We start from the raw sequence: 15,943 nt of genomic DNA, 5'->3' as shown, positions 1-15,943 counted from the left end.
CACTGAGAGAAGAGAAAAGAAGTACGTACCTTTTTCTACCGGTTAATCATCGGCTGGGACGATGATCAGCGAAACTGCCGGCCCCACCCTACAATTCACGAGCGGGGTTGGGAGGAGAAATCATGACGACATGAAACGGGCAAGCGTGTCAGAAACACGACCACGACGCGGTTGCATCTTGAGCACGACTTGATTCAGTAGTTCGGGCTGAATTGGGGGCAGTGATCAAAGGCCAACACTGTTTATTTGCAGGCCAACTGCAGCCAATATGGCCTCAGATCAAGGGCAATGCCAGGTAAGATCTAATCATTCTGAAATGTCAAGATGCGGGGACTGACCACCAACAGGCTCTACAGCTCTCCGATGACCAGAGATGCCAGAAGGAGGCAACTCACGCCAATGGTCTTTTCTGTGGATTCCATTCTAAGCAAGTCTTTGCCCTATACAAGGGTTACAAACGACGCAATGCCCTCCTGGATACTTTGGACAACGAGGCCCCTGAATACCTCAAGAATGCTCGGGAACCCCTTGCCAACGACAACTTTGAGGCGATTGACGATGAAAAGACTCTCCGAGAAGTCCACTCTCATCTCTTCGACAAATATGTCTTGCTCGGCAACGTAATTGATGCACGCAAGCTTCACCACAAGCATTTCTACTCTCTCAACGTCGACTATGGTCACCAGGCATACATTGACAAGCTCATCAGCCAACGTCACATTGTTCTCAAGGCCATGCAAAGAGTCGAGAAGCGAACCACTCAAGTTTTGTACCAGAAAGAAAAATGGTTCGCTTGGGTTCGCGAGGTTCAGGAAGAGGAGGAAGCCAATGATGAGAAGGAGCAGAAGAAGGTCAAGCAGGAAGCTGCACTGTTCAAACGTCATGTCAAGAAGTTGGAGGGTAGACTCGCCAAGGTGCGACAGAAGGAGGAGCAGAAGCGTCAAGATGCGTACCTCGACGATGCATACAGGGAACGCATGGCCATGGCGGCTGAGGAAGATGACGAAGCCTGGGATCCTATCGAAGACATGCATCACCTCAAGCGGAGCCGTTATATCGATTTGATCAAGCATTTCCTCTGGCTGAACACGGTGGAAGAGGGGGAGGAGGAGCTTCCTCCGCTGGAAGAGATTCCTCCTCTCGAGCCCTCACCCCCCCCTGAACCTGAGACGCCCTCCAAGAAGACGAAGAAAAAGGCAAAAGCCAAGGCCGCCAAAGCTGGCCGCAGCTCTGTGCAGCCATCCGGCGAGACCCACACAGGCCAAGGAAGGCTCATCGCAGCATTGCGAGAGGGCAACTATCCTATCCCCGGCGCTGAGCTACCAGAGCCCGACAGGAACAACATCGAGACTGAAGAGGAGATGCGAAACCGGCTGAGCCATGGAGTCAAGAAGAACTATGACAATGTCTGGGGCTTCCAGATCGTCGGGACACTGGAGAACCCTTACGAGACCCACGAGAAAACGGCACCAATGACCAACGACGAGATTGAGTCAACCGTCAGCGACATCAGACAGATTAAGCACCTGCTGTTTTGTCGTCTGCTGCTTGGACAGGCCTCTATTTTGCCTGCTGCCCTTCGTGCCAACAGCGTTGAGGAGTTTCTCAATGACCCTCAGGTAGCTGAATCGGATCTGCGAGATCTCTGCCTCAAGGTCGAGGAACCTACTCTGCAGGACATTCGAGATGCGTGTGCAGATTTTGCTCGCGGCGATGAAGCAGAAGAGAGAGAAGATGTCGATGAGGCTGAAGAAGAAGACGAGGACGATGAAACCTTTGAAGAGCTGCTCAACGGCGATACCCGTTACAAGGATCTCCATACCGAGGACTGGCTCTTCGAAAAGTTTCTTGGCCAGCTGGAAAAGAAGAAGCCATCCAAGAAGAAGAAGAAGAAGAAGCAAAAGTCCAAGAAAAAGACAAAGGTCACCGTCTGTGGCAAGAGCATCTGGAACCACGCCAGCGAGAAGGCCATGTCTCGAGACGGCTGGCTTCAGTTCTCGGTCATGGCCAAGGACTGCGATCTGAAGCACGCCATCCAGCTCTGTCGAAACTGGAACGAGTTCTCTGATCTTAACCTGCTTACCTTGTGGCAGTACTTCCCGGCTTCGAACTGGGTCTCCTGGGGTAATAACCGGCTTATCCAACAGCTTCAAGAGCTGGGCTTCTTTCCTTACTTTGTCGATCTTGAGGCCCAGCAGCACAGCCGGTACAACCAGGTTGGTGGTCGAAGCTCAAACCGACGCCAACACGACATTGTTGAGACGCGAAACATCATCGTCGGGCACATGAAGCGCAACGACCCCATCACCCGCCGTTTCCTGCAGTACCTGTTGATGCGGACGGGAGAGCTGCTCATCATGGTGCGAGATGGAAAGACAGGGCGTGTTATCACCGCGCCTCCTGAAGAACAGCTCTGGACGTATCGTATGAAGCAGGGTCTTGGAAGGGCCTCCAAGAACGAGTGGCGCAACGTTTTGGAGGTGGGACCTTTGTACTTTGACATGACTGATATGCTGCGAGAATGGCGGTTCGGGTTCGATGACTACTACGACGTCTTTATCTGGGACTTTGTTCCTTGCCAGCCATCCCTGGACATGTACAATGTTGTCATCACGGTACGTTTCTTACCCAATCACAGTATTTGCACAGCTGACAGATGACCATAGGAGCTGCGAAATGCATGGCGCATCAAACATCCCCGCGATGTGTATCAGCACATGAAGCCGCTCTTGACCACCATGACAAGAGAAAAGGACACAATGCGCACTCGTCTGATCAAGCCTGACGAGAAGGTAGAAAGCCTTTGGGACACCATCATGGACGAGAGGAGCGAATTCAGGCTCTACGACATCCAGGGACACAGCGTCAAGTGCCGCACCGGTGCCGAGCTGGACCGTTCGCCCTACATGTTCTACAACGACGCCAACGTCCTGGAGGATGAGATCCTGTTTCCAGATGAGCTGGTCTCGAACAAGAAGAACGTGCCTTTCCGGGAGATCAGGAACGGTGTTAGTCGCATCGAAGATGGTGTTCTGCCCAGCACTGTCCGTCACCTCGAAAAGGGCATGGAGGCGTTGGCAAAGGGCAAAGATCCCATGAAGGCTCTTGAAGATGTCAAGGATCGTGACGATAACAGTATCTGGTCCATACCCAAAGTTTGGGAGACTGGCCTTAAACAAGCTCGCAAGGAAACGCTCTCGGATGCACGACGCAGCCTGCTCAAGCGTACCGGCCTGTCTACCACTCAGAAGAGCATGTCCATTGACCAGCGACTGAACATGTCGGATCCCATGGAGACGATGGAACGCGATAGATCTTTCGGTGAGTCAACTACTCAAACCCTTGACAGTGACACTAACAAGGCATACCAGGTTTCAAGGATTCATTCCACGCTGGAGACCTTGAACCGGGAAGCAACGAGAACTGGGATCAGGTTCAGGAGAGGATCAACGCCATGCTCGCCACACCTCATGCCGGTCCAACTGACTGGGTCTGGTTCCTCGCAGAGATCCTTGACTGGCTCGATCTACGAGCAGACTACAAAGACTACACCCACGACCCCTCTTTCCCCTGGCCACACGGCTTCATCACCCAAGATCTAGTCAAAGCCTTTGCATCAGTGGCCATGTTCTTCCCAGAAGCGGAGGCTGCCACGCTCGTCGCCCAGTTCATCAAGTCCAAGCAGTGCGACAACTTTAGAAACACTCTTCTGTTTAACCCCAAGGAACGAAGCAAGACGTTGCCTGATCGCAGATCTCGGACGAGTTACAAGTTCCGAGATCCCGCTTTCTGGACAGAGTGGAACGAGTTCCTCAAGACCAAGTCTTTCTACGCTGATGTGTATCCCTTCGACTGGAGTCTTGCAATTCGCCCTATTGTTGCTCGCTGTTAGTCAAAGCCCCTATCCCCATTCGTGTGCAATTACTGACAGGTTAAAGTGTATGTTGCAGGAGTCATTGCACCTGCATACCTGCAAAACGACTCACAAGTTGTCTTGGGCATGGCTACAGCTAAAACGGAGCCTCACCGTCCTGACAAGTTGGATTTATTCATCAACTACGAAGACCGCTATGGTAACTTCCCCATGGTTTTCCCTCCCTCTTTCGTGCACCCGTCCAAGTGGCCACATGTTTTGCCCACAGCAGAGAGCTTCGCCGAGAAGAACAAAGGCGCCCGGTTTGCGCTCATCCGTCTCTGGTCGGCCCCGCACTTTTACCCTCTGATGGTCGGCTTGGGGAACCGACAGAACACCAGCTTCCTCGACAGCATGGGTCGATCATGGGAGTGGAAGTTTGTGCCCAAGGACATGGTTGGCAGCGAGTACAGCGCGCACCACACAACGGAGAGAAGGTTGCAGTTGCTCCAGAAGCAGTTTAAGGGCCATGTGATGAACCGTGCCGACTTGATCCTTGTCATGGGCAAGGATGCTGATGAACTGCTCAAGTTCTGCACGGCTGTCACGTTTGCCATCCAGACTAAGCCGTGGCTGAGGGAGATTGACCTTTGGAAGAGCTTCATCAATGTCGATCTGGAGTTTCTGCAGGGGCTGGACCCGTATTGGTTGGACTGAGAGGGTGCACAGCGGAGTGGATGGTGGGCTGAGTGATATGAAACAAGATGGGGTACCGCGTGTTGATGGATGAGGGAGACAAAGAGTGCAAAGTGTACGCACCGTAAATGAATGCTTGCTCCCATGTGAATCTTGGAGCCAGGCGCTGATGCCCCAGACTCAAAGGTCGATGACGCCCTGTCGGCTGTAACCTCATTAGTTCAAATACAGTTCTGTGGTCATGCCTCGCGAAATCATTCGAGATACGGCCTTTAGTAGTCAAAGTCTCACCAGCTGCCTGTGAGTCTTGGAGGCTTGGAGTCCAGTAGTTCAGTATTCTAGCACGCGCTAGTTGGTAGGGCTGGTGCAAGGTGTATTCTGTGGCTGATACAGACATCCATTGAAAGATGATACCCAAATGATACCTAGCCGACAAGGCTGAAACCGATTGACTGGGCAAGGGCGCAAGGCACAATCTCGGGCGCCATTTTGTTGTATCCTTCTAGCCAGAACCTTGTCTAGGCAACAGAGGCAACAACAGCCTCGAGCTAAGAGAAAAGGGCGTGACACTGCACCATAGGCGAGGAGTCACTGTCAGAGACGAGATGGTGAGCTTATGCCATACTTTTTCCGGAGATAATTGTAAAAACCGACAGTTTATGAATCACGGCTTCTTATAGCTGTAGGTTATTAAGCGCAAGGCAAGGCACAGTAGAGTTGGTTATAAGGGTAGGCAGCAAGCACTTAATAAGCCAATGTGACTGGGCTGTGCATTGCTCAGCCCCGCACGTGGTGGATGTCACAACTCCCCCACCTTGTCCCTGTCAGATAGATAAAGCATCTCAACTCTTTCAACCCCGTCCCCAGCGCCCATCGCAAAGAAAAACAAGACGCTGTAGTAGCCATGGGGGAACGTATCATCATTCTCTACAATGACTCGATCGACTCTGATAACTGGGCTGCCCAGAGAGCTGTCATCAGAGCCACGTCCAGGGAGTCCAATACGCGCATCATCTGGATTTTTGAGCCTCGTCAGGTATCTCTGGGCTTGAACAAGTCGGCTGAGCAGCAGAGCCGTTGTTTAAAGCTCATCATCAAGCATTTCCCAGATCATGGAAAGCCCTTCAAGGTGCTTCTCGGTGGTCTTTTGACGGAAAAGGATGTGCAGAGCGTCCCAGGGCTGAGCGAGGAGGACAAAGAAACTGTGAGTGAGGACTTTGTTGGATGGCGCAAATATTGAGGCTGACATGAATTTTTCAACCACAGCTTCGCTTAGCCATTAAGCCTAATTACGGGCCCGAAGAAGATGCATTCTTACACAGAGAACTTGTCGCTTGGGATCACGCAGCGGCGCTAAATGAATGGCTTCACACCCCTGTCGAGGTTTTCATTGATCTCGACGGCTTTGAAGAAGTCCACAACCCAGTGAATCTCTTCTTCCACCGACAAGAAGAGCTGGTCGCTCGCAGCGAGAAAGAACTTCTTCGCTATGGAAACATCATGGAGGAGCCACTACCGCAGCGACTAGCCAGCCTCAGAGAGTGGTATAAGACCTGCACAAAGACAGCCGAGAAGGAAATTGGAGGCGTCGGAAACTCGGTTAAGCAACTCGAGCTTGACTCACTCTGTGAAACCATCAAATCTGCAGAGAGCGTGCTATTCCTCGGTGGCGCGTCTCTCGGAATTCTTCAGCGGTTCATCGACAAAGGCGTCGCTGACAAGGTCAAATGCCATCTGCAAATTGTTAGTACCTTGAGAGTCGTTTCTCCCAAGCACCTTCTAATTAGTGTATACAGGGAACATGCGACCTGGCTCTCAACCTATTCCCTAACCAGTTCAACATTGCCCTGAACCCCACAGCCGCCGAATTCGTCTTCCAGCACTTCAGCGACTTCGCCGACTTTGTCGTAGTCCCATCGCATAGCGCACAAAATGCCCAATACTCCCTCGTCGGACTCAAGAAAGAAGGCGGTCCAACGATGGAAAGGAGATGCCTCGGCTTCAACTGCGGCGAAGAGCCCCTCAAGATGGCAAGAGACCAAGTATCACTGGACAAGAACTACCCAGATAGGAAAGCACCCATGTCAGACCTGACAGCATTCCTATATGCTCTCAAGCCCGGATTCGGCGACGCAAAGCTGGGCTACGTCCAAGTTGAAAACCAAAAGGGCACGCTCATCTTCAGGAGGAGTGACTCGGGCATCAAGATGTACGATCTAGAGGCGCCAATCAAGTTTGAAGCGGACGAGGTTGTCGCCCTGCTGGACTCGCTGGAAAAGGAGAACGCCTAGGTCAACATTGGCTGGGAAATGAAATTCTTTTGGGAACCCGTCTTGTAATGATTCGATGAATTATCACGTAAGTTAGACAAATGGGGTAGTGCACAACTCTTTTCTTTCTTTGTATCTACTTGACTTTTCTTGTCCTGGACCATTTCTGTCTTGCTCGGTCTGCTAAGCTTTCTGCTGCGGAATGGGAAATACTTTATACCCATATAGCTAGTTTCAGCTTGTTTCATGTAATCTCTGCTATAACGGTTGTCCTTGTGATATCTTGGTGGCCTCGATGGATGGTCTGAAATGGACATGTGGTTACGTGCCTATGTGCTATGAAACGACATGGCGAGTAATCTCCAGTTCTACATCAATCCCCCGTCATTGCGCCAAAGAACTATCCCTTTTCACAGCTAGGAAACTCAAGCTCCAGAGTTGTCGAACATTGCTCTCGGTTCCAGAGGTCAAGGCACCCAAAGGAGAGAACTTGTATCCTTCTTTGCTGTACGTCCAGCTCCACACTTCAGACTGTAGCTGGTCTGAGTTGTCTGCGATAAGATCCCACAAGTGGTTATATGCACTCCTCAAAGCATTGTAAACTCCTTCGTCTCGACAGAATGAGGGAACGTGACGGATGAGACAAGGTGCTCGCTTCGCATGGCATGCAAGACATCTTTGTAGCTGTCTTTCTAAGCCCTTTGCCATCAGGGCCAGTTGCCAGCCCCAGACAACGGTGCCATGGTACGCAGAGTTGGTAAAAATGCCAATTAAGTCGTCGTCGCCGGAAAGAGCTGGGTTCGCAACAACTGCTCCCACTGGAGTGCTCAGGCCAGCAGGGAAAGGTCGAAGTATCGCATTGGCAGTTGCATTGATAAATGTAGTCAACTGCTCGCCATCATCAGAGTTGATTAGGAAGAGCCGGAATGCTGTGTCTGTATGGGTGACAATAATCTTATCTGGAGAGTCGACAGTTTTGATGGCGAGGGCATAATCGACAACCTTTCCAGCGGATGAATATTTTCGAAGGGACTCCGTCTGAGCCGGACCACCATAGAAATTATTCTTGCTCGTATATTCTTCGAGAAGAGATGCAGCCTTATCAGTGGTGATGTTGTACTGGAAGAGTGGGAGTGTCTTGTCTTCCCACACCTTGGCTCGTTTGGCAGCAGCATCTCTCCATGTTTTGGTGTCAGTGTTATCAGGATACACATTTGGCATGCCTGCCAGCTCAGAGATGGCGTATAGTGCTGCTGGCACCAGTGCGCAGTTAACATCAAAGGGGATTCGAGCATTCCCCAGACCGGATCGGGAATCTCTCCACTGTCCCGTGCCCTCATTGTCTTTGAGCTGGATTAGGTTCTTGATAGATGGGTCCTTCTCGAAAGCTTCGGTTGCCTTCATTATCTTTTGCGCGCCGATGTAGCTGAGGTCTCTCCAAGTCAAGTTTCGATTCTGAGCGTTCACCTTGCCAGCTTTGGTATCTAGCAGCGGCTTGGCTCTATCCGACGAGGTGTTAAAGTACCTCGCCATTAGAATAGGCAGGAAGTAATCGGTATCGACCATATGGTAGTCGAAAACAGCATCGGTCGAGACAACATCTTTCTGCAGGTTCTGAAACGTCGCATAGTCGCCGATGCTCTCTTCGTGGCAAACTGAGCCGTCCTCGCGGTTGATACGTTCCAATACAGCTCCAATGACGGCCTCCATGGCAGAACTGTTGCCAGTGCTCAACACGGGTTCCAGAAGAAGAGCTGCAATCATGCTGTCTCGGCCAAAGTAGGTCAGGAACCTCCAGCCACCCGCAAGCAGCTTCTCAGTGTACGAGAAGAAGGATAAAGACTGGACTTGGGAAGGGTCTTCCTCAATCAGAGATTGAGACTCCTTGTTCAGAACCTCTTGGGGGCTTAGCTGATCCATCTGAGGATAGTTGAAGGAGGCAGAGAATTTATAAAGCCCTGGACCGAAACTCGCCGTCTTGTCGTGGATGTCGATCTTGCCCTTCGAGCCCTCCCAAGGCTCAAGTGAAAGAGTTGTGGTGGTTGTGTTGTCCAGCCAGAGCCGAGAGAACTGGACACCATTTGCCTTCACCTTGGTGACTTTGACGGCGTCTTGGAAAAGCGGGTTGAGGTTACCCCCTTCCGTATAGTCTCGAATGGTCCTGACGCTCCCGAGAATAGCCAGTGTGAGATTGGCGGAGGAGTTGAGCGACAGGACGCCTTCAACACCCACAAAGGGGTAGTCGGACTTGTCGTTCTCTTGATGCACGGAAGCTAAGGGCGTCCCAAGGGTAGAGTTAACCAGCTTGATAGCCAGACTGCCCTTCTCGCCGTTCTGAGGTTCGAAGAAGGTGCATATTCCACTGTTTCCAGCAGGCCATGCGACAATCAGCCGTGGGGTGGTGATAGAGACGTCGCTGCCTGGTACTGGGCTGGTGACAACGACCTGTGCATCGACGCTGCAATCTGAGAAGAAGTAGTTTTCGTATGGAGGATCGCTGAGGTGTTGGCTTGTGACTGGACACGAGTCCTTGTCGCCAGCAACAAGTGCGGAGAAGAGTGTGAGCCACGACGCTCGGGAGAAGAGTCGCATGGTGAACCGCTATCGATCGAATTCGCTCAAACTGAACGATCGAAATGTCCCCTTTGAGTGCTTTGTTGGAATGAAGATTATAAATAACGAATGTGTTGGTCCCTGAGTCAGCGTCATCATGCATACGGTTGTGATCCTTTGACGGTTTAGGCTGGATATCGCGACCTTCATCAATCTGCTGTCCAATCAGCCGTCTTACTGCTCCGCAGTCCATTTTCGATCTGCACGGATGCGACACTGGCCGTGGCTGAGGTCTGTTCACGATGGGGTACAGGGGTTTACGCTTTCGATAGCAAGGTCTCACTGCCTTCATCTTGGGATGAATCATGCGGCATAAATCGTGAATCCAATTTCTCCATCATGGTGACTTTGACCATCTTGCGGTATTTTTTTTTGTATTGAAAGTCAGCCGAGAAGGGCTATCCTGGAGACCGTACATTTGCAATAGCAGGTTTTCATGTATTCTTGAACGAAAGTCCCTCGCGAGTCATCACAGTCGCTCAGCCACTGCCTCGCGTAGCTTCCAAGGGAAACGGAGATCTAATCCGTCACAGCGTCTGAACTCGCTTCATCTCACCCCTCTTTTTACCCCATGACAATAACAAAGCTCAAGACTAACTAAGTAGTTGACAAGTCTAGTACACTCCAGGCAGAATCCTCCACTTGACAGTCTTCTTATACTGGACCCAGTCATCACCATACTTCTCGGCGCAGGCGGCATCATCTCTGCCCTCGCGGTGGATAAGCATGAAGGCGAACCAGGCTGAGTAGAAGTAAGTGAAAAGCATTCCCCATCCAGCCACGCCATCTTGAGTCACGACTCTGCCATCAAGCATCTTGGTGATGCCAACACCCGTGATGGCGCTGCCGGCTGGGAGAATGACATACCCAGCGATTCCGGTGGGCAAGGAGAAAGGCAGAGACTGCAACCAGTCACCAAAGTAGTTGATATGACGGGCCATACCCCACCAACCACCAGTCAGCAATCTGGTACCTCTCTTAGTCTGGATGTAGGTCATGTTGGCAAAGGCCGGGTGATCGGGGTTAGTGCGGAAGAGGTTCTTCTGAGAATTGGAAGCTCGGAAGATGTACAAGCCCACGGAGAAGACGGCGGCAATGGCGGCGAAGTTGAGCCACCCCAGCTGAACAGGGTAGACAGATAGGTAACGGCATTGAGTGGAGTAGAGGAAGGGGACCCAGACGATATCACCAAAGCCGAGCATGAAACCCAGTCCGTCAGTGGTGATATCCATCATACCCAAGAGTCCAGACTCAGCGTATTGGCCCTCAAGCACATAGTAAGACTGAACCAGAGCGATGACAATGATGCTGTCGGAGATGTATCCGTAGGTGCGGTACTGCTTCGCAATGTATGCAAGATCAAGCAAAGCCCACCCAGTAAGACCAGGGCGCATCTCGAGCCATGCCTTCAGATCGACCTCTCCAAAGAAAGGGAAGGTGATGCGGGGGTTGAGCTCGCGGCCGATGAAGAAATCGTAGATGAGGTTGCCGGTATGTCCGCCCTTGGCGAGCTCACGCATCTCAGGGTTGCCCTTCTTGACGTTGAAACTGTCGACGTAGACATAGATGGAGATGATGAAGGACAGGATGATGTTTGCGTTGAGGAGCTGAAGGTAGTTGTCGGTGATGAAGGTCCAGACGGGAAACTCGGCGCCGTAGATGACGGTACCGACGGCACAAGCGGCCAGTTGAACAACGGTAGAGGAGAAAGCTGTGATGGTGTGTGAGTTGTGTCTTTAACGCGATAATTCAGAAGAATCAGACATACCATTGAACCGATACTCAAGAGGACGACCAGACTCGCGCAACTTTGTACCATAGACTTGCTTGGCTGGCAGCACCCGGTAAAGGAACAGACTCAAGAGGTAGTAAGCGGCCAGCCAGCCCGAAGCTTTCCAGCTGCAAAACCCCCAGATGCCATCCTCTGGCCAGGGAATCTGGTCCCTCAGCTTCTCCCAGGTCAGACTGCGAGGATCCAGGAGAGCAGGCGCCGGACATCCCGAAACGTCGTTGCAGCCCAGGAAGAGGACGTTCATTAACACGGGGAGACCAAAGACGATACCGGTGGCGCCCAAGCTGTTGAGGAGGAGTTAGAATTAGATAAACCAGAGGATAGGATCGGGGTGTACTCACGGGCCGCCGAACTCGTAGGTGGTCATATTGGGCAGTCAGACCACGATTACCGGAGTTATCGGCGCCAAAAAGAGGTTTCAAGAAGCGCTGGCTCGATTTCCAACGAGGTAAAGATTGACGATTTGAGATTGAGGGACTTGATCGTGACGAAATCAAAGAAACAAGTGTCTACAGGAAATTTATGCTTGATCCTTCTCTTCTTTGTTCGGCCGGGACCTAAAGCCAAGCAAAAATCGGCCCATGGAGTTGGCATCGGAACGACATCTCCCGGCCCACAATTAATCTGCCTCGTATTCGTTCCCCGCGATGTCACCGCTAAAGGCCTTGCTCTGATTGGCGGGGACCTCGCATCCCCTGTAGCATCCACTACTGCTCGCTAACGTTTCAGTGCCGATTGGCGCGGAGACGAGCATGAGAGGTATCGGGTAGGAATTGAAGGTGACAGGACTTGGCGAACCTGTACGTGTCTTCAACGTTATTTCCTTACAATTAGAATACAGAACTAACCGATACAACTATTTACTGCCCAGTATCCGATCAATCTCTTCCTTGTGTGACGAAAAGTTGTCGACCAAGTTGTCCCACATCTTGGGCTCATGCTCATGCTTCTTGTCGCTGTTCCAAGCCCAATCAGTGATTGTAAACTGCCGGCAGCTCTCAAACATGAAGGCGATGGCGCCCTTGGAGATCTGCATCTCTGGTGGCGGTTGGGCTGAGGCAGCCTTGAATTCCTGTAGAAGGTTAGACATCAAGTTGGGACCGCGTCTCGTAGCAAGTAGACACTCACCTCGTAGGCCACACCGTGAGGCACAAAGCCCGTCTCGAGGGACACACCACCAGGTTGGAACTCATCAGAACGTCCCGCATACTCGCCATAAATAAGACCCATCAGCTCTGAAGCTGCGTTTCGATGGTAGTAAGGGGGTCTGTAGGTATGCGAGGCGACGTCCCTAAGTGACCCAATGTTAGCATTAGCTATCAAACAGGCGGATCAAAAGCAAACTTACCATCGGGGGCTGAAGATCAGGAAATCGAGGAGAGGCGCTTGAGGATCCCGTGACTTGGCTGTCAGAACGCAAAAGATGGAAGGATCAATATGGTCGACAGAGATGGATCCAACGTTGATGAACTTTGTCAAGTCATACTTGTACGGCACGTAGTTTCCATGCCAAGCAATGACATCAAAGGGACAGTGATTCTGTGTGCTCTTGAAGAACTGTCCGCCGAGCTTGTAAACGATCTCCCAAGGGTCATTCTGGGTCACGTTGTACTTGGCTTTGGGATGCAGAAAGTCTCGAGCGTTGGCCATGCCGTTGGATCCAAGAGGTCCGAGTTCAGGAAGCTCAAAGTTTGAGCCCCAGATCTCGAGCATGTAGCCCCTGGTCGGACCCTCGACCGAGACCTTGAACCGTTGTCCGCGTTGGATGACGCAGATCTCACCGGGCTGAACATACAGAGGGCCAAATTCGGTCTGAATGTCCAATGCACCTTGTTGAGGGACGATCAAGAAGTCTCCATCAGAGTTGACAAAAGCACGGTTCTCCATACTCTTGGTTGCGGTGAAGGTGTGTGTCGCCAGACCTTCCCTAAGAGTGGGATCGCCAGAGCCGGCGATTGTGCGAATTCCAGACACGAAATCAGCACCATCGACAATGTCAAAGGGGAGCTTCGAAAGTTAGCTTTGGACCTCCAACAGAACTGGAAAGCCACTTACCCAGGCAAGCTGTGTTGGTGAGACCTTGACCTTGGGATTCAAAGGCAAAAAGCAGCTTTCAGTTCCTTCGACCTGGGGGAGATCTGTCTACACAAGGAAGTGGTTAGCACAAGGACGATCTTACAGGGCTTTCAACTTACAAATCCCTGATGTGCCACCGCTGGACGCGCTCGGTAGAGCCATGAGTTCTTGTTCGCATGTCGAGCAGCGCCAAAGGACGTTGTAAGTTGCTCGGCGTAGAGGCCGAATCTCACCACACGAGGGCTGTTCTGGCCTTGGGGGATGGTTCCGGGAATAGCTTCAGATTCAAAATGGTTGCCGAATCCAGCCTGGTACTCATAAGGATCATTCTTCCTCGTCGCAAACGAAGGGATTGAACCATCCTTCTGAGTCTCAGCCCAGTGAAAAATGTTCTGATAGTCGTACTTCTCGGCCATTGTGAAAGCTATTTAGCCGGTCTTTTGGGATAGATCGGTGTCTGTCGTCTGAGCAGAAGCAACCGAAATATGACATCGTCACGCTACCCTTCCTCATATACCAACATCCTGCTAACCCGAGCCGTGCTTACCATTCAATCAGTCAGATTGGATTATCCACCAGGGGCGGGGTATAATGCGGGGTGCATGGTTCGGAAGATTCGTCGGTAGATTGCATCCGACCGCGCATTCTTGGAGTTTTTACTCATTGGCATACGGAAGATGGGATCGGGTCTTGTCTGATTCAGCAGAAATGATGCATTTTCATTCTACTCATTCTTTGGACCTTGGATCACGGCCAAGTCTTGAGGAAATTGCTTCAACTATCTTTGGATAACTCAGTTTGGTCGGACGAGACGGTGAGAGCCCAAGATCTGCAAGACCCGTAAGCGGCCCTCTGAGACAACACGTAATACCGCATGGGGCCTCGGCAATTGACTCGACTTCATTATTGCGACCTAAGGGAAACTTTAACGAGAGAAAAGCAAGGTTTCATTGCTCGCTCTGAGCGTTTTGCTTTCTGGCACTGCCACCATGACTGATTCTTTTGTTACACTACAAACGTCATCCAGCACCGTTCAAGGGATCCAGGATGAGCGATTTGGGCGACCCGTCTGGCATTTTCGGGGCATTCCATATGGCCGCATTCCGAAGAGATTCCACAAACCGGAATATGATGCGCTCCCGAGGGAACTGGATGCGACAAAATTTGGGTAAGTCTTTGGTGAATTCCGGCCAGCTCGTGTATCAATTCAGCTGATTCACCCCTCTATGGCCCAGTCCGCAATGCCCTCAGCCAAAAGTTGACGTTGGCCACCTCCTTCGTCTGCCGCGAAACGTTGAGAGTCCAACCATTGAAGAAGACGAATTCAAGTGTCTGAACCTGAACATTTCTCGACCAGCGAGCGCAGACATAAGCGAAAAAGGGCTACTACCGGTGCTCGTATGGATTCATGGTATTGCTTCTGGCCTCGAGACATGGATTCAGGGCTGATGTAGCTCCAGGAGGCTCACAATGTGTGACATTTGCATCAGCTGCGAGTCCGGTTTGTGGTAGGCAGATCTCTTCTAGCAGTCATGTCCAAGCATTAAGCTGATTTGTCTTCTGAGATCCCACAAGGTTTGTGACCGAATCAGTCGATAGCGATAAGCCCATCATCATTGTCACCTTCAACTACCGGCTCAACATCTTTGCCTTTGGAGATGGCGTAGGAGAGAGGAATCTCGCGCTCCAAGACCAAAGGCTGGCTCTCCAATGGGTATCGGATAACATCCGAGCCTTTAGCGGCGATCCGGTCAGTAAACAGGAACCCTTTGCCCATCGCCGTGCTTTTTGATGCTAAAGCTGTCTCTAGGAAAAAATTACTCTCGCCGGTGAAAGCGCAGGTGCTGTATATGTGCACGCTCATATCTTATCCAAGGCAGCCCCGAAATGTGTCCATCAGGCCATAGTGGCGTCTGGCTCTCTCCATCTGTCGCCTCCTCAGCCACTGGAAGCTGGACAAGGTCTTTTGAAGCGAATAATGACTGAGCTGCAAGCCAGAGGGGACACAATATACAACAGTAGTGCGGATTCGTTAGTCCAGGCGTTGATCAACTGCGGAGTAACCTCTATGTGGCTTCAGGAAGAACCCGACCTCGACGATTGGGAGAATAGAACGGAAAATATCGATGGAATTATGATATCCGATGTGGAATATGAGGTTGGTCCACAGCTATGAGATCAAGAAGTTGTTGCTAACATGATGGACCAGTCTGCTATATGGCGGAGTGGTGTTGACCTTCTGAAGACGGAAGAGATTGTTGAAATCATCCGTGACTGCTCACAAGACGCTCCCAAGCTTGAAGAACTGTATCATATCTACCCTGAACGGCCTGTTTCTTCTAGACTTGGAGTTCTCGACATTATCAACGACACAAGATTCGCCCTTCCCGCATTGGAGATTAGCGAGAGATGGCGCAGAAACAACAAGAGGGTTTACCAGTACATAGTAGATGAAGCCAACCCGTGGCAAGCATCTAGTCGCGCTCATCATGCCGTGGATCTCATCTTCTTATTCGGTGGGATCGATCTGTCTTTGAATCCTGGCGCCGATGGGGTCGGAAAGGAGATGCGTCAAGCGTGGATGACATTCATGTTTCGGGGTAGTCCATGGCCAGAATCATCTATCCAGGCCTATGGTCCATA

At 51.3% G+C, this 15,943-nt stretch overlaps 5 protein-coding genes across 5 annotated transcripts; 2 read left to right on the top strand and 3 right to left on the bottom strand.

Annotated features, from left to right (window-relative positions):
* Positions 1–268: 268 nt before the first annotated feature.
* Positions 269–4,570, top strand: NCS57_00908500 (uncharacterized protein; the record flags this gene model as incomplete). The annotated part of the gene is made up of 5 exons (XM_053058872.1): positions 269–295; positions 348–2,615; positions 2,667–3,321; positions 3,372–3,887; positions 3,939–4,570. 5 exons carry the CDS (start codon positions 269–271, stop codon positions 4,568–4,570), a joined length of 4,098 nt encoding a protein of 1,365 aa, XP_052912703.1.
* Positions 4,571–5,453: 883 nt separating this feature from the next.
* Positions 5,454–6,840, top strand: NCS57_00908400 (uncharacterized protein; the record flags this gene model as incomplete). The annotated part of the gene is made up of 3 exons (XM_053058871.1): positions 5,454–5,753; positions 5,816–6,292; positions 6,346–6,840. The coding sequence occupies 3 exons, from the start codon at positions 5,454–5,456 to the stop codon at positions 6,838–6,840; spliced, it is 1,272 nt and encodes a 423-aa protein (XP_052912702.1).
* Positions 6,841–7,203: 363 nt separating this feature from the next.
* NCS57_00908300 (uncharacterized protein) lies at positions 7,204–9,411 on the bottom strand (the record flags this gene model as incomplete). Its single annotated transcript, XM_053058870.1, has 1 exon — positions 7,204–9,411. The coding sequence occupies one exon, from the start codon at positions 9,409–9,411 to the stop codon at positions 7,204–7,206; it is 2,208 nt and encodes a 735-aa protein (XP_052912701.1).
* Positions 9,412–10,046: 635 nt separating this feature from the next.
* On the bottom strand, positions 10,047–11,591 carry NCS57_00908200 (uncharacterized protein; the record flags this gene model as incomplete). Its single annotated transcript, XM_053058869.1, has 3 exons — positions 10,047–11,143; positions 11,201–11,508; positions 11,566–11,591. The coding sequence occupies 3 exons, from the start codon at positions 11,589–11,591 to the stop codon at positions 10,047–10,049; spliced, it is 1,431 nt and encodes a 476-aa protein (XP_052912700.1).
* Positions 11,592–12,080: 489 nt separating this feature from the next.
* On the bottom strand, positions 12,081–13,716 carry NCS57_00908100 (Homogentisate 1,2-dioxygenase; the record flags this gene model as incomplete). Its single annotated transcript, XM_053058868.1, has 5 exons — positions 12,081–12,296; positions 12,353–12,515; positions 12,573–13,231; positions 13,280–13,366; positions 13,420–13,716. The coding sequence occupies 5 exons, from the start codon at positions 13,714–13,716 to the stop codon at positions 12,081–12,083; spliced, it is 1,422 nt and encodes a 473-aa protein (XP_052912699.1).
* Positions 13,717–15,943: the final 2,227 nt, after the last annotated feature.

The sequence above is a fragment of the Fusarium keratoplasticum genome, chromosome 6 (assembly GCF_025433545.1).
Source record: "Fusarium keratoplasticum isolate Fu6.1 chromosome 6, whole genome shotgun sequence".
In the NCBI taxonomy this organism is placed as follows: Eukaryota; Fungi; Ascomycota; class Sordariomycetes; order Hypocreales; family Nectriaceae; genus Fusarium; species Fusarium keratoplasticum.
This window is presented reverse-complemented; position numbering and strand designations above follow the sequence as displayed.